We start from the raw sequence: 22,602 nt of genomic DNA on the forward strand, positions 1-22,602 counted from the left end.
GCTCCGTACATACACGGGTGGGGGTATGCTCCGTACATACACGGGTGGGGGTACGCTCCGGACATACACGGGTGGGGGTACGCTCCATACATACATGGGTGGGGGTACGCTCCGAACATACACGGGTGGGGGTACACTCCGTACATACACGGGTGTGGGTACTCTCCATACATACATGGGTGGGGGTACGCTCCATACATACACGGGTGAGGGTACGCTCCGTACATACACGGGTGGGGGTACGCTCCGTACATACACGGGTGGGGGTACGCTCCGGACATACACGGGTGGGGGTACGGTCCGTACATATGGGGGCTGGGGGGGGTTGTTCTGCGGGTACATACGGGGGCTGGGGGGTGTTCGGCGCGTACATACGGGGGCTGGGGGGGTGTTCTGCGCGTACATACGGGGGCTGGGGGGGTGTTCGGAGCGTACATACGGGGGCTGGGGGGGGTGTTCGGCGCGTATGCGGGCACATGTCTCCATGGTTGCTATAGGAGTTCGGTCCATACGGTGTTTTTTCCATACGGTTGTACAATCGGACGCACGGGACGGATCGTACTTGCGAGCTCGGACTTCATTTTTCCGATTCGTACGTAAAATCGTCCGGGGACGTGTCGGACACATTTTCCGACCCGAGGACGTGGGGGGAAATTTTCCCAATGCGATTCGTATGGATTCTTTCCCATACGAATCGTACTTGGCAGTTTGTACGGGACTTGTCCGATTCGTACGGAAAAAAATCTGGATACGACTCGTACGGGGAAAATTTTTAACAGATCGGAATCGGCACCTAAGTGTTAAACAAGCATTAGTAAGGTAGCTCAGTAGATTGAGCACATGCTGCAAAGACGTGGTTGCAATATCAATGATTGTACTTTATTTGCACAATAAGCGACATTCTGGGGATTATAAGTCACATAACAGCTCCTTCAGCAATGTGGATGCAAAATAAGCAGTAAGAATGCGGCTGAAGGCACGTTTGTGCAAAATGTTAAATTTACCCTTAAGCATTGGAAATTTCAATACGGTGTGGTGTTTCATAATAAACACTGTAGTTGTAACGCTGGCTCATGTAGCTGAATTAATAAAGCCTACATTATTAACATTGGTTTTGTAGGCAGTAACAGAGCCTAAAAGTCTGCAGTAGTGTTAAAAATCCCAGAAACCAAGGACTCAAGGAAACGAAGACGAGTTAATTATCTGGGATAAGCCAATCCCCCCCCCCCCCCCTTGTAAAGATTGAAATCTTTCCGTTAGCGGCATGTGTGAAATGCAAATCGGTAACAGCAGGATACCCAAGTACCGAAACCAACTGTAGGTTGCATCTAGAAAGTAAAATAAGAATGTAAACACACTGTTTAATTTACTATAGTTAGGCAGTGCAAGAAAGGATTTGAAGACCGCATCGTGAGTTAGCGCAAAAGCATTACAAACCGCTTTTCTGACGTGACGCTTATTGTTCAGTTTTTGCACACCGCATCGGTAGAACTCAAATTAAATCTAATTGTTTTAAAAATTGTATTTCCGGCAAAGCATTTCCATTCCGCATCGGTGTGCTACAAATGTATCTACAAATAATTTCAAAACTTAAGAATTGTTATAGTTTTAAATACTTGTTGGAACAATATTGCGTGGATAGGATGTATAAGTGGAGATGCTCTCTTCACAACATCGAAGCACTGTTACTTTTACACTTTTCATGTAAAAGCACTGGCAAATCAAGACTAGGTTGTACTATACTCATAACATATGGTACCACCATTTCCCATCTGTTTGACAATACTGTTTCTATGCAGGCATTTAAACACCGCATATTGAGAACATAAATAAAAGCGATATAGCATTTTCACACCGCAGCAAGGAATCAAGTGTTTTCAAAGAAGCATTGAAACCAAGCAACCATTTTCAGAACGCATCGGGAGGGGATAGGGGGGGTATTGCTGAAGTTAATTGTTGTACATTTAAACACCGCATCAGGAGAACATAAATAAAAGCGATATAGCATTTTCACTCCGCAGCAAGGAATCGATCGTTAGCGCAGAAGCATTGAAACGAAGCACCCATTTACCGAACGCATTCGGAGGGATGGGAGGGGAGGTAGCGCTAAAGTTAATCGTTCTACATTTAAACACTGCATCAGGAGAGTAAGTGACACAACAAATAAAAAAAGTGTGAGCTCAACACACATACATTTGAAACAGCAATGCAGAAACAGCTACCAGTGGAATACACCAAAACTCAATGCATCAAAAAATCGGTTAAACATAACAACAATGGGAGCACCAATACACGTACAATTAACACTGTAATAAAAGACCTGGTAACAAGAGCAAACAACCCAAAAAAATAGATGCATCAAACACGGCAATCCAAAGTATGCAAGCCGCGGGAAAAAGAAGAAGTTCCAAGGTAAACACTTCATTCCACGTGCAGCATGTTTACTGTACTTAGTCAGTGCTGCATAGGCGTTCCCCCAAAAATAGAGGCTGATCTACAAAGCACATTAGCCTGTCACAACGAAAAAATGCAAACAGACAAGCCAATAAACCAATTACAAGCAAGGAGGTAGAGTAGGTGGAGTTTGCCTAGATGTACAGATTACTTAAAGGCTCGGAGAGACAGCACATGCGCTGCCTAGGCGAGACCTAAAAAAAAGGGAAAATAAGCAGAAATAAGGCACAAAAGAGCAGAGATGCAGAAAAGTGCAGAAAGGTGAAAGATAAAAAAGGGTGGAAAAACAAGTGAAAACGAGTGAAAGAGCAGAGCAAGAGGAAGGAGACAGAGGTCCACTGGACCACCAGGGATGACGCGCTGAAAACCTGCGGGTGGAGGAGGGCCTCGATCAGCAACACTCGAGAGTGCAGGGGCAGGGGCAGGCCTCACTTAATGGTGGAGATGCGAGGGTGGGAGAGCAATTTCATTGACAATGATTTAAAACTAGATTTTCTTGGCACCTTAAACGGCAACCAAATTCCTCACCCATATGGCTTAGGGTGGGGTTAAAGGTGTAAACCTCCTTATCGTGGCCATACGCTGTCACTTTAACAGTGATGCTCTGATCAAATATGTTGATTAGTTTACAGCCAAGAAGCTTCCTGAGAAGTAGCTCCATGTAGAGGGCATTAGATGAGGGTGACAGAGAACATTCAGGACATCCCTCCAAGGGCGATAGAGAGCATCCCTTCAAGGGCAACAGAGAGAATCCCTCCGAGGGTGACAGGGAGCATCCCTCCAAGGGTGACAAAGAGCATCTCTCCGAGGGTGACAGGGAGCATCCCTCCGAGGGTGACAGAGAGCATCCCTCCGAGGGTGACAGAGAGCATCCCTCCGAGGGTGACAGAGAGCATCCCTCCGAGGGCGACGGAGAGTATCCCTTCCAGGGTGACACAGACCTCCAAGGGTAACAGGGAGCATCCCTCCGAGGTTGACAGAGAGCATCCCTCCGAGGGCAACAGAGAGTATCCCTTCCAGGGTGACACAGACCTCCAAGGGTGACAGGGAGCATCCCTCTGAGGGTGACACGATCATCCCTCCCAGGGGAACAGAGAGCATCCCTCCGAGGGTGACAGAGAGCATGCCTTCCAGGGTAACAGAGAGCATCCTTTTTAGGGTGACAGAGAGCATCCCTTTTAGGGTGACAGAAATCATCCCTTTTAGGGTGACAGAGAGCATCTCTCTAAGGACAAAAGAGAGTATCCCTTGCAGGGTAACGGAGAGCATCCCTTTTAGGATGACTGAGAGCATCCTTCTCAGGGTAACAGATAGCATCTTTTTTAGGGTGACAGAGAGCATCCCTCCCAGGGTGACAGAAAGCATCCCTTTTAGGGTGACAGAGAGCATCTTTCTGAGGGCAAAATAGAGCATCCATCCGAGGGTAACAGGGAGCATCCCTTCAGAGGGAGACAGAGAGCATCCCTCTTTGGGAGACAGAGAGCATCCCTCTGAGGGCGACAGAGCATCCCTCCGAGGGTGACGGACAGCATCCCTCCAAGGGTGGCAGTGAGCATCCCTCCGAGGGCAACAGGGAGCATCCGTCCGAGGGTAACAGGGAGCATCCCTTCAGAGGGAGACAGAGAGCATCCCTCCGAGGGCAACAGGGAGCATCCCTCCGAGGGTGGCAGAGAGCATCCCACTCTGGTTTCACAGCCAGTTCTGGAACAGTGTAAGTTGAAGTAGTTTATAATGACCATGACCTGTCAATGTTGGTACAAACATGTAATTTACCAGGTAATCCAAACACATGCTCAAATGCCATTTCTGCTTCTAGGGAAATGATAGATACTAAACATATGCTTCCCCGGGTGACGAATGTGGGAATCAAGCCCACCACCAATGTAGATAATCTTTGGCGTATAGTTTTGTGTCAGTGTTGAGATATGAAATGGGACCAGTAAGACCTACAGTCCAAGGGAGGGTCATCCTTCTTACAAGAGAGGACCACTCTTGCCTCCTGCTAGAATGATGGACCCTGACCCATTGATATGACCTTACGATTCATTTTAGGATGCTGTACCGTGACCTTTTGGAGTGACCTCTCTTGTAATTACAGGAAGATGACTCCCGAGATGTTAATGATCCTCTTGTGTCAGTCAAGGACGATGGCCCGTGACCTGTTGATGAACCTCAAAGGGCCCTATGCGTTTGGTTTATCTGATGATAGTGGTCCTGCGCTTGCTGCCACCCACTAAGGCAGTAACTCCACTGACTTATAATTTCAATAGACCAGGCTTCTCCAACGAGGAGCTTGTGCGCTACTGGTATCTCTCCAGATACCTGCAAGTAGCTCTCATGTGTGGAGCCAGCCTACTAAATTGGACGTTTTTGCTTGATGAATTAATGTGTTCACTAAAATTCTGAAGCGTGTATTTGAGATGAATATGTATTTAGTTTCAGAACTCATGAACTGATGTTTAGAGGAAAAAGAGATTTCCAAAATATATTTAAAGCTGTTATTTGAGTGATAAATCCTGTAGCTTTGCTGAGACGTATTATTAAAATTTTTACTGTGGGCCGGGGGCATTGCAGCTGTGGCCGTCATGTATTACTCATGCAGCTTTGGAGAGACGTATTATTAATATTATTACCATGGCCAGGAACATTGCACCTATGGCCGTCATGTATTACTCATGCAGCTTTGGAGAGACGTATTATTAATATTACCATGGCCAGGGGCATTGCACCTATGGCCGCCATGTATTACTCATGCAGCTTTGGAGAGACGTATTATTAATATTATTACTATGGGCCAGTACCTCTTCTGCTCCTACCTCTTCCTCCTGGGCACACTTCCAGTACCTCCTATGCTCATACCTCCTCCTGGGCACCCATCCAGTACCTCTTCTGGTCGTACCTCCTCCTGGGCACACTTCCAGTACCTCCTATGCTCATACCTCCTCCTGGGCACCCTTCCAGTACCTCTTCTGGTCGTACCTCCTCCTGGGCACACTTCCAGTACCTCTTATGCTTGTTCCTCCTCCTCCTGGACACACTTCCAGTACCTCTTCTGATCGTACCTCCTCCTGGGCACACTTTCAGTACCTCTTATGCTCATACCTCCTCCTAGGCTCCCTTCCAGTACCTCTTCTGGTCGTACCTCCTCCTGGGCACACTTCCAGTACCTCTTCTTCTCATACCTCCTCCTTGGCACCCTTCCAGTACCTCTTCTTCTCATACCTCCTCCTGGGCACTCTTCCAGTACCTCCTCTGCTCGGTAAGTTGGCCTCTTCCACCGAGGTAGAGCCAGCTCCTTCAGCAGGGTTAGGATCCAAGTCCCTCTCCCGCTCCTTACTCACCAGTCAGAAGGGCTGATGATTTCACATTCCAGGCTTCTCTCTTGGGGGTTGTAATTCAGCAACCACCTTTCTCCAGCAGACAGCTCCTCTATTCTATTGGCAGCCACAGCTCTCCTTGCAGGGGTCCTTTCCAGATTCCCCTCACCTGTAAGGAAGCGGCAGTCAGGGATCCAGGCTCTGGAACTGAAATATGTATCTCCATCAGTGCTATGTGGGTCTTGAGACTGGTCAAAGAGACTCCTGGCACAGTGACCTGGGTTTCTTACTAGTATTTGTCTTAGTTTTTTAGATGTAGATGAAAATTCAAGAGCTCCATCTCTGGAGCTTGTTCCAGGCAGTTCTGACATTTTATTCATTGGCACAGACTGGTCGGGTTAAAGTCTTTCTTACTCAATCTTGGCAGGAAGAGAGAGTGGAGCTGTGTGTGCCGTGACAGAGGAATCTGAGGCAAAGGCTCAGAAGAGAGGCCTACCCATGCAGCTGCATTAACTTCTGGGGATGAAGGATGCAGGAAATGGGCAGCTAATGTCCTTCAGAGCATCATTTGTCTCCCTCATTCCTTTCCTTTCACAGATGTCTGGTCCGCCTCTAAAACCTGAAGAAGGTTTCCACAATCTACATCCCTATCTGGCAGGTCCCTCCATCCTCCATCATACGTACTATTCACACATAGGGGATCCAAAATGGACTCCTGTCCCCATACATTAAACACAATAGACACACTCTATGCTCACCCTAACCTCCACACGTAGCACAAATGTAACATCCACTCTCTCCGTTGATGTCTAGGCGCTATAGATTACAGCATGTAGCTAAATTGTAACAAAGATCAGAGTGTATGAGACCCCATTAGGATGACACACATCACTGCAGAAGTCCAAATACCTGTATTCAGAGCGTGGCATACAGAGTGTTCGAGAGAAGAAACCAGTCTCCATTTGTCGCTATAACTGTGCTCTCAGTGTGTGTAATATCACCTGTAGGTCTTGTAAAATGTTTCCTTGACGGGTGGAAATCATTCATGATATATAATATTATCTGAAGTTCTCCATGTGCTGGGGAATGTGACACAGATTAGAATATAATAGGCAATGCAGTGTCATGTGACCCCATTCAAAATATCACAGACTATGTCATGTGGCCTCATTCAGTAAATCCTACAATGCACTGCTTCATGTGATAACATTCAGAATATCACACATTGTGTCATGTGACTTGTTTTAGACCAGCAGACTGTGTCATGTGAACTCATTCCTATCACCCACTGCTGTATCATGTGACCAGGGACATTGATTCTAGGAGTGGGCAGAAAACTCCGCTTCTTTGGCACAGTTTGCCACATTCTGTGCTTTGCTTGGAGCACGGAGTTTGGCAAAAACTCTGCCTGCCGCCGGCAGAGCAGAGTTTGGCGCCCACCCTACCAACACTGCTCAGAAATAAATCTGTCCCAAGTATGCGTGTGGGAAAACTAGCTCCTTACATGGGCATTATGGGCTTTTTGCATCTCTGAAAAGCCCGAAAGCTGTAAAATGCCCGCATACATCCATGCCCACACTTTCCAGTTGGAATTTGAAAACTATGCCCTTCACCACCCTTTATCGTCCCCTTTCATTCTGGCGACAAAGCTGAATTCAGAATATAAAACGTCTGCTTCCACCAGTAACGCTGAAGACGGTGCGGAAGTACGGCAGGATTTGCTGTTGCTGTTGCTGTTGTTACAGAGTTGTTACAGAGTGCCATAGCTGTTGGCCCAAGACAGGTTCATCTTCTCTTAATAAATAGGTAAGTGGTCCCCGCTTCCTCCTGATGCAATGCCCCTATAGGCCACTACTTGCTCACAAAGGGTGCTTCGTATTTTTTTTAATTATCTGCTGGTAAATATTATGCGTAGTTTACACTGAATGTCGCAACTTCGAAAATAACATCACAACATTGGAATTCTCTATAGGAGGGTGACGCAGGCAGCGGACGTGTGCCGAATAGGTGAGTGGTAACTTTTTACTGCTTGAAACCGTCGGTGCTACCAGTAATCCGTGTATTCCAGGGGTCTCCAACCTTTTCTGTAGAGAGAGCTACTTCCGATCAGTAAAATCATTGTGAGCTACTAAAGGCCGAGCAACTGGTGCATTGTTCCCGGAGTCCACCCCAAGCACCGCCTAATAAAGTACCACTTGCAAGTGGCCCCTCGGCACAAACCGGAGCCAGGAACCGATTTTACATCTCTCATTATTTTATTACAATTTGTAATGCTTCCAGTGAGGGTCTTTAGGCGCTGTCCATAGGCCACAGTCCATAGGAGCTTAAGTCATTTGCCCAGAATCAGAGGATGTCGAGCCTACGCCAAGAGTCGAACCTGGATCCCCAGCTTCGAAGTCGGCAGCTCTGGCCCTTACTCCATACCCTCTCAGTCATTCAAATTCAATGAAAAGAAATGTAAAATAATGTTCCTGGCTCCGGTTTGTGGCCAGGAATGACTCAGATTACTTGTATTTAAAAATAAAAGATCCCTGCTTTAATTTACATGATCAGGCCTCGAAAAATTTAAAAAATGCAGGTCTAGTGACTTGAATACTCTACTGAGAGTCTCGAGTGCAGCTAATAATTAAACAACACACACACACTGCAGCTGGCGCGTGGGGGTTTCCGAGATGGGATCTTGCGAGAGGGATGGGATACAAACACCCAAAACAACACTGTATGCTCACGTTTCCAGTTATCTCGAGACACAGAGTTGTGAACATGCACCACCCGCTTCCCACCAGTCAACCTGCACTGCCAAAAGAACAAGTATTTAAGTGGCCTTTCCTGAGATAACAGTATAATTTTTCTTTTAGTTTTATATAGCGCAAACTAGACCCGAAGGTCTCGGAGCTCTTTACATGAGCACCAGTTGTGTTACAGACGGACACATTCATATTGTTAGGCATGGAGAGATTAACTGATTTGCCCAGAATCACAGGATGTTGAGCATCCCTGCCGAGACTCAAACCCGGTTCTCCAGCTTCGAGGTCGACAGCTCTGGCTGTTGAGCCACATCCTGTCTCCTAATTATATCACACACCAGAATTGTGAACCTGCCACTATAGTTTAACCTGTTAACCGCAGCGTGAAATCCGCTGCAGTGCGGGCGTTTCCGTGCGTGGGCAGGGCCGCATCGGCCAACGGACGTGCGCAGCACTACGGGGGTAGTGCTGGCGACGGCTGTTGGCCGACGAATGCAGCGAATGGGTTAAGATGTGGGAACTGGAGCTGGTTCCAGGGTTGTGCAAGTGCCGTCTAATATAAAAGCTATTAGCTAACGGGTGCTGTTGTTGGTTATTAATTTTGGACGGCACCCAGAAGGTCATGCTGCAGGGTGCTGAAGAGGAACACCCCCATCATGTCACTTGACCCTGAAGAGAAGGGCAAACTGCACTGACGGAAACTCACCAGCACAAACATGCACACAAAAGGGCTTTTTTAAGTGTAATAATGCCTACATTAGACTTTTAGTTACCTGAATTCAACGATGAGCAACAAGCGGAGGGGCTGCAAGCGTGTCAAGCTATATCAGGTCCAGAGAATGGCTTGGTGTAGCGGGGGCTCAGCCAGCTTCTGAAGCAGCTGATGAACTTCTGTTTCTAGAGAAAGCTTCACATCCACAGGCGCCGCTCTAGCAAAGCAAAGAGAAATATTGATGGACGGAATGCAGAACAAATCAAAACATTCACCCCCAGTCAAGAGATCTGGGTTAAATCCATCATTCTTTTGCTAACAGGACCTGGCTTGGCAGTTCAGGCTGGACTGTTCCCATGAGGCACAGGGTCAAGACTGATTTGCATATGGCTGGGTTCAAACTGGAGGCATGGTGAGCAAAAAAAGATGGATTTATGCCCAGATCTCTGTACTGAGGTGAATGTATGACAATGTTCTGCATTCTGTCCATCAACTGTTGTTTTTGCGTTTGTCACCCCGAGTAGGACGGGTATGCCCAGACGTGGGTCCCATGCTCTCCATGCCACTGGAATCAAGCTATCATAGCTGAAGAGTGGTGAAATCCCGAAACTGGTCCTAGGATGCTTGTTTCCTGTCCAGGAAGGACCTGGCTTGGTAGTTCGGGCTAGACTGTTCCCATGAGGCACAGGGTCAAGACTGATTTGCATATGGCTGGGCTCAAACTGGAACGGTATGGTGAGCAAAAAAAGATGAACTTATGCCCAGATCTCTGTACTGGGGTGAATGTATGACATTGTTCTGCATTCGGTCCATCAACTGTTGTTTTTGCATTTGTCACCCTGAGTGGGAAGGGTATGCCCAGACGTGGGTCCCGTGCTCTCCATGCCACTGGAATCAAGCTATCCTGGCTGAAGAGGGGTGAAACCCCGAAACCGGTCCTAGGATGCTTGTTTCCAGTCCAGGGAGGACCTGGCTTGGCAGTTCAGGCTGGACTGTTCCCATGAGGCACAGGGTCAAGACTGATTTGCATATGGCTGGGTTCAAACTGGAACGGCATGATGAGCAAAAAAAGATGGATTTATGCCCAGATCTCTGTACTGGGGTGAATGTATGACATTGTTCTGCATTCAGTCCATCAACTGTTGTTTTTGCATTTGTCACCCCGAGTGGGAAGGGTATGCCCAGACGTGGGTCCTGTGCTCTTCATGCCACTGGAATCAAGCTATCCTGGCTGAAGAGGGGTGAAACCCCGAAACTGGTCCTAGGATGCTTGTTTCCAGTCTAGGAAGGACTTGGCTTGGCAGTTCAGGCTGGACTGTTCCCATGAGGCACAGGGTCAAGACTGATTTGCATATGGCTGGGTTCAAACTGGAATGGCATGGTGAGCAAAACAAGATGGATTTATGCCCAGATCTCTGTACTGGGGTGAATGTATGACAGTGTTCTGCATTCTGTCCATCAATTGTTGTTTTTGCATTTGTCACCCCGAGTGGGAAGAGTATGCCCAAATGTGGGTCCCGTGCTCTCCATGCCACTGGAATCAAGCTATCCTGGCTGAAGAGGGGTGAAACCCAGAAACCGGTCCTAGGATGCTTGTTTCCAGTCCAGGGAGGACCTGGCTTGGCAGTTCAGGCTGGACTGTTCCCATGAGGCACAGGGTCAAGACTGATTTGCATATGGCTGGGTTCAAACTGGAATGGCATGGTGAGCAAAACAAGATGGATTTATGCCCAGATCTCTGTACTGGGGTGAATGTACGACATTGTTCTGCATTCGGTCCATCAACTGTTGTTTTTGTACTAGCAATGCAGCTGATGCACTTATGTTTCTAGAGAAAGCTTCACATCCACAGGCGCCGCACTAGCAAAGCAGCTGATGCACTTCTGTTTCTAGAGAAAGCTTCACATCCACAGGTGCCGCCCTAGCAAAGCAGCTGATGCACTTCTGCTTCTAGAGAAAGCTTCACATCCACAGGCGCCACACTAGCAATGCAGCTGATGAACTCCTGTTTCTAGAGAAAGCTTCACATCCACAGGCGCCGCACTAACAAAGCAGCTGATGCACTTCTGCTTCTAGAGAAAGCTTCAAATCCACAGGCGCCGCACTAGCAAAGCAGCTGATGCACTTCTGTTTCCTGAGAAAGCTTCTCATCCACAGGCGTCGCTCTAGCAAAGCAGCTGATGCACTTCTGTTTCTAGAGAAAGCTTCTCATCCACAGGCGCCGCACTAGCAAAGCAGCTGATGCACTTCTGTTTCTAGAGAAAGCTTCACATCCACAGGCGCCGCACTAACAAAGCAGCTGATGCACTTCTGCTTCTAGAGAAAGCTTCAAATCCACAGGCGCCGCACTAGCAAAGCAGCTGATGCACTTCTGTTTCCTGAGAAAGCTTCTCATCCACAGGCGTCGCTCTAGCAAAGCAGCTGATGCACTTCTGTTTCTAGAGAAAGCTTCCCATCCACAGGCGCCGCACTAGCAAAGCAGATGATGCACTTCTGTTTCCAGAGAAAGCTTCACATCCACAGGCGCCACACTAGCAAAGCGAAAGCTTCACATCCACAGGCGCCGCACTAGCAATGCAGCTGATGAACTCCTGTTTCTAGAGAAAGCTTCAAATCCACAGGCGCCGCACTAGCAAAGCAGCTGATGCACTTCTGTTTCTAGAGAAAGCTTCACACCCACAGGCACCACACTAGCAAAGCAGCTGATGCACTTCTGTTTCCTGAGAAAGCTTCTCATCCACAGGTGCCGCACTAGCAAAGCAGCTGATGCACTTCTGTTTCTAGAGAAAGCTTCACATCCACAGGCACCGCACTAGCAAAGCAGCTGATGCACTTCTGTTTCTAGAGAAAGCTTCACATCCACAGGCGCCGCACTAGCAAAGCAGCTGATGCACTTCTGTTTCTAGAGAAAGCTTCACACCCACAGGCGCCACACTAGCAAAGCAGCTGATGCACTTCTGTTTCTAGATAAAGCTTCAGATCCACAGGTGCCGCACTAGCAAAGCAGCTGATGCACTTCTGTTTCTAGAGAAAGTTTCAAATCCACAGGCGCCGCACTAGCAAAGCAGCTGATGCACTTCTGTTTCTAGAGAAAGCTTAAATATCCACAGGCGCCGCACTTGCAATGCAGCTGATGCACTTCTGTTTCTAGAGAAAGCTTCAAATCCACAGGCGCCGGACTAACAAAGCAGCTGATGCACTTCTGTTTCTAGATAAAGCTTCACATCCACTGGCGCCGCACTAGCAATGCAGCTGATGCACTTCTGTTTCCAGAGAAAGCTTCACATTCACAGGCGCTGCACTAGCAAAGCAGCTGCTGCACTTCTGTTTCTAGAGAAAGCTTCACAGCCACATGCGCTGCACTAGCAAAGCAGCTGATGCACTTCTGTTACTAGAGAAAGCTTCACATCCACTGGCGCCACACTAGCAAAGCAGCTGATGCACCTCTGTTTCTAGAGAAAGCTTCACATCCACTGGCGCCGCACTAGCAATGCAGCTGATGCACTTCTGTTTCTAGAGAAAGCTTCACATCCACTGGCGCCGCACTAGCAAAGCAGCTGATGCACATTTGTTTCTTGAGAAAGCTTCACATCCACTGGCGCCACACTAGCAAAGCAGCTGATGCACCTCTGTTTCTAGAGAAAGCTTCACATCCACAGGCGCTGCACTAGCAAAGCAGCTGATGCACTTCTGTTTCTAGAGAAAGCTTCACATCCACTGGCGCCGCACTAGCAAAGCAGCTGATGCACATTTGTTTCTTGAGAAAGCTTCACATCCACTGGCGCCACACTAGCAAAGCAGCTGATGCACCTCTGTTTCTAGAGAAAGCTTCACATCCACAGGCACCGCACTAGCAAAGCAGCTGCTGCACTTCTGCTTCTAGAGAAAGTTTCAAATCCACAGGCGCCGCACTATGAAACCAACATTATTCAAGTGCTGAAGACAGAGTCGCTGCACGCAGGGGCTGGCAGAGGCAGTGTACGCACATCCCGCCTTGTATATCAGCCAATGGGAAGCGGCCAACATGGACTGGAAGCGCACCAGTTACTGATGGGGGGCAGTCTAACACTGCTCATGCAGGACTGACGTCACTCGCTTTGCCCCACTACTCCACAGTGATGCTTAATAGCCAATGGGAGCAGTTGGTGTGTGCGAAAGTGGGCAGGAATGGATAAGTGGCCAAAAAGGCCTGAAAATAAACAAAATTGCTATGACAGGATACAAAAGTGGGGGTCAGGCTGCGAGGTACTGACAGGTTGTCGGCGATCTACCAATAGCTCGTAATCGACAGGTTGCAGACCCCTGCTTCAAATGTTTCTGGATTTTCTCCCCATAATTCTAGACAGTAATTTCATTGAAAATTAGCAAGCGTACAACCACAGGACGCTTGCTTATTATTAAACATTTATCATCCTGAAGTCCTACTGTAACGAACCAACATAGGGCTATGGGACGCTTACTTATTATTCTGAAATTTTATCATCCTGAAGTCGTACTGTATTACCGTTTTAGTGCCGCTTGGCCTTCTTAGATCGTCTCCGGGTTGCATGGTTCACTTAAGTGATGTAGTCTCTACATTTTACCAAACAGAAAATGTATATTTTTGTGCCTCACTCATCTGGCTTCCCCATGTGATTTTATTTTTCACTCCTCTGTTGTTTAGCTCTCTACACCCTTCAATTTCATGGTCCGTTTTCATGATATTTTTTCTATAGTCTGATAATTTTCTCAGGCATCTCTTATGTCTGTTTATCAGGTTAATTTTCAGTATTGTAAAACATCTTAAGAAAACATTAATCCTGTAAAATAGTTTATTACCATAACTGTTACTTATTTGCAGCGCTTCTCACCCTTGTCTTTGCTACTCCCTAGCCTGGGCATGACGATGAGGCGGTAACAGTAGAGGGACTGAAGGAAAGGCAGCAAGTGATAGAAAATGACCCATCACTGCGTGGCTCCATAATAAAGCCATGCTATGGTTGGCCATGTCCTTCTGTAAAGCCAAACCTGCTGCCTCCGAGACTAGCCCTACTCTTCGCCTCTTTAGCCAATCCAGAAGCTGCTTCACAGCATAAGAGCAGCGTCAAGATTGGTTGGAGCAGGCAAAGTCAGCTCTCCTTTGGAGACCGGGTCGCTGCGGATATGATCCCTTGCTCACTAACGTTGTGCGGGTAGGAAAGGCCTTGTGTGCGTATGCGGGGTTGCTCATAGGAAGACATCCATCCATCCTGACATGCGCACTTACACATCTTTAGACCCAGAGACTCTTCCGATGCTGTCTATAATGATGCCACGCCCCCGCCCACTCATAAATTGAAAGTCTGCTGCTTGCAATGTGCCGCCTGCCCACCCCTGTAATTTAAGCACCGGGAATATAAACTGTCTAAATACATACTAGGGTTCAGGGGGGCAGCAAATACACGGGAGCAATGCCCCCATGGTGAAATCGCACCTGGGTGGAATTACATCTAGTACATCAGGACTAGAATTTTGTGATTGTTGCCCCCCTTATGTCATGGTTTTCCTCCCTTATGCCAAGAAGCATCTCCAATGAGCTAGTGCCTGTATCTTGCCACAGTTACCCCCTATTCCAAACACTGCCTCCAGTCTGCCAGTAGCAGTGGTTTTCACAGTTGCCTGTTCATGCCTACAGTTGCCTTAAGTGTGCCAGTAGCAGTAGTTTTCACAGGTGCCCGCCCATACCAGCAATTGCCTCCAGTATTCCAGCAGTAGAATTTTTCCATAGGTCCCTTTATAAGCCACAAATTACCTTCAGTATGTAAGGGCCAATGGCAGACTAGGAAGCATTACATCATATTCTCACTCACATTTACTCAACCACACTCATTCATTCATTCTCACTCAGTCTACCTCACTCTCACTCATTCTTACTCTGACTCCAACATACTTACTCATACTCACTTGCTCTAACTCTGTCATTCTCATACACTCTGTATCACTCATTCTCTCTCCTTTATTCACACTCACTCCAGCTCTTACTCACTCATACATTTTCACTCCTGCACTCACTATTATTGTTGCACATTCTGACTCACTCATACTCACTGACACTCATCCTCACTTATTCTCACTCACTCCCTTTTAGTGGCTCTCACACACTACCTGTCACTGACACTCACTGTTACTTACACACACTCATGCTCACACGTACAAACACATTCACAAACACACAAACACACTCCGATCCCCAAGCTTGTACCCTACATACATTTAAAAGCATTTTTTACTTGTCATCTGCCACAGAAGTACTCATACTAGATCCTCGTGCCCCATTTTTTATTACACCAATAGTGAATAATAATCTATCATTCACTATTAGTGTAATATAAAATTGGCTGAAAATGAAGGCGGAGCACGGCTCCCTTCAGGATAACCTGCCTGTGTGTTCTTGGTACTCATTTTGCTACCTCTGAAGCCAGAGGTCGCACAAACAGTGTCAGGGGTCACAAGGGGCAAGCCAAGAGTCACAGTTGCGACCCCTGCCAATCCCTAAATGATGCCCATGCTTGTGACCCTGTTGAGAACATTATACAATGAGTCAAGTAACTCCATTCAGAATATCAGAATGTGCTGTGTTTTGTGACTCCATTCAGAATGACACTGTGCTATGTCATTACCATTCCGAATATCAGTTTCTGTTATATCTTGTGACCTCATTCTGAATATCACATTTTGTGCTTAGTCAGGCAATACACCAGAATGTGCTGTGTCATGTGAGCCCAGTCACTGTTTTCTAACCATAGACAGTTAAGTGTTTCACTCCTAAAAATACTGCCATTAACATCTCCTGTGGAAACTGATTTCACTGTGTTTGTTTCCCTGTTTTTCAGGATGTCAGAAGCACCCTAAGCAGGTAAGGCCGGTTTATTATCCTCCTGTCAGAGTGTAAGGAGCAGGTTTCAATGCTGCTGTGTGTAAATGCCACTACTGAGCTCACACAAAGTGTTAGGAAACTTTAAGATCCTCGTAAAATCAATTTACATTCTCAAAAAAAATCTTACGTCCTCAGAAACCTCCCCTGCGTCATCAGGAAACTCTCTTAAATTTTCATAAACCCCTGCAAGTTTTCAGCAAACTCTTTTGAGTCTTGAAATAATTGCCACAGAAATGAGCTTCTGTCCTCACAAAACATATTTGTATCTTTAAAGCCTGACTGAATTCCTAAGAAAAGTTCCCTGAACATACAGAAAACGCAAGCCCATTCTGGAAAAGACCCCCAGGTTTTCCTCAATTCAGAGTTGTGCATAATTTCCTAACTATAGAGACACATATGGTGGCTATGCTCACAACAATTGCAGATCCAATTTTCAGCCCTATTGTTAGGGATGTTAGATCATACACATATATCTTTATTTGGGGTAGAGGTGCTACCATGGTACGGCAGACACCCTGCCACCTAGGGTGTTCACCTGCTTAGGACAGTGTCCTTGGCAACAATTATACAAAATAATAAGTACTAGAGCACACATAGAAATTCCATTTAATAAAGAAAGTAGTCCTAATATGAAGTCCATCAAATTTGTTGTTCTTTTTTGTGAAGTTATTTTATTCCATTTGTAGTTTCCACAATGTTCGTTTTATATACAAGCAGGAACGGCCAATATCTGGTCTATACGAGCACAAGCAGCTGACACGTGTTTCGTCCATTGGGCTTTGTCAAGGCTGCAGAAGAAATACATACATTGGAATGGAACATCATCTCTCATGCGATCTTTTACGTAAAATTCATATGTGTCAACCTCATATAGCAGTGATGAGGCGAAGGAAAATAGTGACATGAGATTATATATGCCGGTCACAATGCAATGAGGATATTGTGTAAAAATGCATTGTAGCGTCAGCTCACCCAAAGCCATAAAAAGCGGTACCCATGATAGGTGATGTTGAACGAAAGATGAGAACCCAAGGAAGGGGGCCTAGAGAATGCCAGTAAATATTATAATACAAGCGAAAAACTAGATTTTGCATGCATTGTGCCCTATAAGATACGAAGAAATATGCATGTTTAGTGTACCATTTTGCATGCAAGGATAGAATAAACTTTAGTAGTGAGATTTAATAAGAATATAGAATACCTGAGCGCCCTGTAGTAAGGACAATGTCCAAAAGTAGTCCGAGAGATGCAGAGCAGATCTTGTCAGAATCTATTTAAAATATATATAAAATTGTATGTATATTCGACCATGCTGAGGGAAAAATAGTAGTGTGCGGAAAAGTAAACATTAGTACACCGCAAGGAGAGCGAAGTCTCCTGAGTAGTAGAAAGGGCAGTGCAAATAACAACATATAAAAGTAGACCAGTTCAGAATGGAAACTGATCACCCAGGTGAAACGAGGGAAGTGATTACATGTGTAGTGCAATACAATTAAAAGGGCCAATGTATGAATATTTGTCTTGTGAATTTCCTAGTGGAGTGGGAAATAAGCAAGAAGCATTTTATGACTGACTGGAGGTGATCGGTCAGTATAATACCAAAAGAGGCCATCTAGGGTAACCTACCAAACCCACACATTTCTGAAAACTAGAGACCCGGGAGAGTCCAGGGAGGTATGGCTTGCGTGGATCCCCCAACGTTTCCCTAGCCAGAATCCCTTGCAAACCTCAAAATGTTCTCAAATGTATGTGTGAGCAAGTTCTAGGATCACAGGACTGACACAAGTTTCCTGACACTCAGCGCTCCCCCAGGTCTCCCGATAAAAATTATACCTCACTCGTGTGGGTGGGTCAGGTACCCATGACAGGCAAGGGCCCAAATCATATTGTGGAGACTTCAAAATTACCCATCATAAAACGACCTGGTTTTGCAGGGAGGGGGGACCGGGGATTTTTTGCCCTTGGGATCGAGGCCATCTAGAGGAACCTACCAAACCCACACATTGCTGAAAACTAGACAACTCGGGGAGTCCAATGAGATATGGCATGCGTATATCCCTCAACGTTTTCTTACCCAGAATCCCCTGCAAACCTCAAATGTAAGTAAAAAAAATCACTTTCTCCGTAATTTTTTGCGTGTGATCACCGTGCCGACACAAATGTCCTGCCACCCAACATTCTCCTTGTTCTCCCGAGCAAATAATGATACCTCACCTAGGTTTGCAAGGGATTCTGGGAAGAGAACCTGGTGGAAGCCACACAAGTCGGATTCCCCTGGATGTCTAGTTTTCAAAATGTTATAGGTTTGCTAGGTTTACAAGGGTGCCAGCAGAGCTAGGAGTTCAAAGTCTACAGCTAGGCACTTCGCAACATAAGGGTAGGTTTTCACTGTAAAAATGTGGTGTATCCATTTTGTGTTGTGAGCCATTTCCTGTCACGGGCACCAGGCCTACCCACACAAGTGTGGTATCTTTTTTATCTGAAGACTTTGGGGAATGCAGGGTGTGTGGAATTTTGTGGATCCACGCAAATTCCAGAACTTTCCATCACAGAAATGTGAAGAAAATGTGTTTTTTTAATTAAGTTTGAGGTTGGCAAGGAATTCTGGGTAAGAGAACCTGGTAGAAGCCACACTAGTCACCCCATCCTGGATTTCACTGGGTGTCTAGTTTTCAAAAATGTATAGGTTTGCTACGTTTCCCTAGGTGCCGGCAGAGCTAAGGTTCAGAATCTACAGCTAGGCACTTCACAAAGAAAGGGTCAGTTTTCACTGTAAAAATATGGTGTGTTCACGTTGCGTTTCGGGACGTTTCCTGTCGCTGGCACTAGGCCTACCCACACAAGTGAGGTAGCATTTTTGCTGGGAGACTTCGGGAAACATAGAATAGTAAAAAAAGTGTTTTTGCCAATTGACTTTCTATGCATTTATCCCTTCCAAATGTAGGACAGTGTGTAAAAAAAGTATAATTTTCAAAAAAGCCCTCTAATTCACTTGCTGGTATAGGTACCCACATATATGGACTTGTGCAAATAACCACTGCTTCAAAATACCCTTTTGTTGTTCCCATTTCGGAAATACATAGTTTTCCTCGATACCTATTTTTCACTCTTTATATTTTACCGAGTGAATTGCTGTACACCCGGTACACAATGAAAAACCATAGCAAGGTGCAGCTCAGTTATTGGCTCTGGGCACATCGGATTCTTCGTGAACCTACAAGTCCTATATATCCCCCCAACCAGAAGGGTCCGGTGGATGCAACTGTATATTGCTTTAAAAAATCTGTCATACTTAAAAGTAGTTACCGGTGACAACGTTGGCACAAATGGCTGAATTCTCAACTCATTTTCAATTTTCCCTATTTTTAACTGTTCGGTTCTATAAGAAAACCTTGAAGAATCTACACAAATGACCCCTTACTGAACTCAGAGTTTTGTCTACTTTTCAGAAATGTATAGCTTTCCAGGATCATTATTGCTTTCATACCCATTTGTACCAATAACTGAAAGGAGGTTTAAAGCAAAAAAATTGCAAAAATGGGCAAAGTCCCAGTAAAATGCCAAAACTTTGTAAATAAATTTGGTTTTCTGACAAAAGTCTGTCAGTCCCTGAAAGCTGGGAAGATGGTGATATCAGCACCACAAACAATTTGTTGATACCATTTGCAGGGAAAAAACTGACGCTTTCATCTTCTAGTACGTTTTTCCTATTTTCCCCCCAAAATGTAACTGTATTTTGGCTAATTTCTGGGTCCCCTCCAGGGGAATACACAAACCTTGGGTACCTTTAGAATCCTCAGGATGTTGTAAGAAAAGGACGCAAATTTGATATGGATACTTTATATGGAGAAAAAGTTACTAATATCACCTTCCAGCTAAGTAAGCTGTGGAGTGTCTAACGTATGTGTTTGCTGAATATTTCTTATAGTTTTGCCCTTTTGTAGGAAGGAGAACTGCCCATTTCTTAGCAAAATAGAGGTGTAGTAGTAGGATGTTATAATTTTCTTTGCCATATCACAAAGGGACGCCATCTTTGATCTACTGATATAAAGCTGCCGACCCTCCCTTGCTTCAGTCTCCTCCTTTCATGAGATCCTGGCTCCCCTGGATGCCCATATGAAGCTGCTGACCCTCCCTTGCATCAGCCTCCTCCGGAGCTTCTTTCATGAGATCCTGGCTCCCCTCGATGCCCATATGAAGCTTATGCAAACAAAATGGCATGAAAACACACCCAACAGTGGAGCCCTCTATAGACCAGCACCTAATCTGCTATCCCTTGTATATCTGTATTTCCATGTGGTTACTATGGGTATGTGTGCACACTGAATCGCACCCACTGTAACCATGCAAATCCCCTAAGGGGACCTAATAGTTTCAAAACACTAGCAAAGGTGCACCACAAATCAAACGTTAAGGAAAAGCAATAATATAGTCATTTCCCATATCAAGGTTATTCAAAAAAGAATTCATTTTTATTCAAGGATTATGATCATTATCATTTCTTTTTTTTAAAAACACAGAATTGTAAACACAATTTGGTCTTGACAGCACAGCCGACGCGTTTCGTCCTAGAAGCGGACTTCTTCAGGGCATGTGAAGGATGCAACAATCAATCAATCCCATACAGCATGAGCTAATACAATGCCAGAGTCGTAGATTCTGTGAAAGTTATCCCTTGTTTTGTAAGTTGGTTGAGAGTATATTGGAGCTTGAAATTCTATAGGATCACCATAGTTTTCCAAAGGCTGACCAGGTCACGTCATTTAAGATATATTCTTGTTTTATAAAACCGAAAAATAACAGTCTTCACAGTCAATATTCAGCTGCAAAGAACACCCAAAGATCCGGTAATAACGGCAAGCGGGCAGTGAAAAAATGACGGGTGACTCTGGCATTTTATTAGCTCATGCTGTATGGGATTGATTGATTGTTGCATCCTTCACATGCCCTGAAGAAGTCCGCTTCTAGGACGAAACGCGTCGGCTGTGCTGTCAAGACCAAATTGTGTTTACAATTCTGTGTTTTTAAAAAAAAGAAATGATAATGATCATAATCCTTGAATAAAAATGAATTATTTTTTGAATAACCTTGATATGGGAAATGACTATATTATTGCTTTTCCTTAACGTTTGATTTGTGGTGCACCTTTGCTAGTGTTTTGTGCCCATATGAAGCTGCTGACCCTCCCTTGCATCAGTCTCCTCCGGAGCTCCTTTCATGAGATCCTGACTCCCCTGGATCGCCATATAAAGCTGCTGACCCTCCCTTGCATCAGCCTCCTCCGGAGCTTCTTTCATGAGATCCTGGCTCCCCTCGATGCCCATATGAAGCTGCTGACCCTGCCTTGCATCAGTCTCCTCCGGAGCTCCTTTCATGAGATCCTGGCTCCCCTGGACGCCCATATAAAGCTGCCGACCCTCCCTTGCTTCAGTCTCCCCATCTTCTTTCATGAGATCCTGGTTCCCCTGGACACCCATATAAAGCTGCCGACCCTCCCTTGCTTCAGTCTCCTCTGGGGCTTCTTTCGTGAGATCCTGGCTCCCCTGGATGCCCATATAAAGCTGCTGACCCTCCCTTGCTCCAGTCTTCTCCTTCTTTCATGAGATCCTGGCTCCCCTGGGTGCCCATATAAAGCTGCCGACCCTCCCTTGCTTCAGTCTCCTTCTTTCATGAGTTCCTGGCTCCCCTGGATGCCCATATAAAGCTGTCGACCCTCCATGGCTTCAGTCTCCTCCGGCGCTTCTTTCACGAGATCCTGGATGCCCATATAAAGCTGCCGACCCTCCCTTGCTTCAGTCTCCTCCTTTCATGAGATCCTGGCTCCCCTGGATGCCCATATAAAGCTGCCGACCCTCCCTTGCTTCAGTCTCCTCCGGAGCTTCTTTCATGAGATCCTGGCTCCCCTGGACGCCCATATAAAGCTGCTGACCCTCCCTTGCTTCAGTCTCCTCCGGAGCTTCTTTCATGAGATCCTGGCTCCCCTGGATGCCCATATAAAGCTGCCAACTCTCCCTTGCTTCAGTTTCCTCCGGAGCTTCTTTCGTGAGATCCTGGCTCCCCTGGATGCCCATATAAAGCTGCTGACCCTCCCTTGCTTCAGTCTCCGGAGCTTCACTCATGAGATCCTGGCTCCCCTGGATGCCCATATAAAGCTGCTGACCCTCCCTTGCTTCAGTCTCCTACGGAGCTTCTTTCATAAGATCCTGGTTACCCTGGATGCCATTACAGTTAACGATGCCGAAATCTGGCCCGGATTGTTGCCAGATTGTTTCCCCAGCCTGCGGAGCAGCACTAGTGCGCGGCCATCTTGCTGTGGACTCAAACGACTCCCCCAATTCTTGTGATTATTAACAGTAGATTAGAGGCCTTGGCCATACCATTCACACCGATAAGTCATTGGGTAATTCATAGAGCTTCCTTCCAGGCACAAACCACTTTTGATCGAAATGGATCAACTTTTGAAGGACATATGACAAC

At 46.1% G+C, this 22,602-nt stretch overlaps 1 protein-coding gene across 1 annotated transcript in view; it reads left to right on the plus strand.

Moving 5' to 3' along the window:
• The window catches only part of LOC146869360 (E3 ubiquitin-protein ligase TRIM39-like), a 161,618-nt gene that overhangs the window by 121,579 nt on the left and 17,437 nt on the right, over nt 1–22,602 (plus strand). Inside the window, exon 4 of the mRNA XM_085651902.1 lies at nt 16,082–16,104. Within this exon, the coding sequence (XP_085508028.1) occupies nt 16,082–16,104 (23 nt within the window). The remainder of the gene's footprint in view (nt 1–16,081; nt 16,105–22,602) is intronic.

This window comes from Triturus cristatus, chromosome 1_1 (genome assembly GCF_964204655.1).
Source record: "Triturus cristatus chromosome 1_1, aTriCri1.1, whole genome shotgun sequence".
Taxonomy (NCBI): domain Eukaryota; kingdom Metazoa; phylum Chordata; class Amphibia; order Caudata; family Salamandridae; genus Triturus; species Triturus cristatus.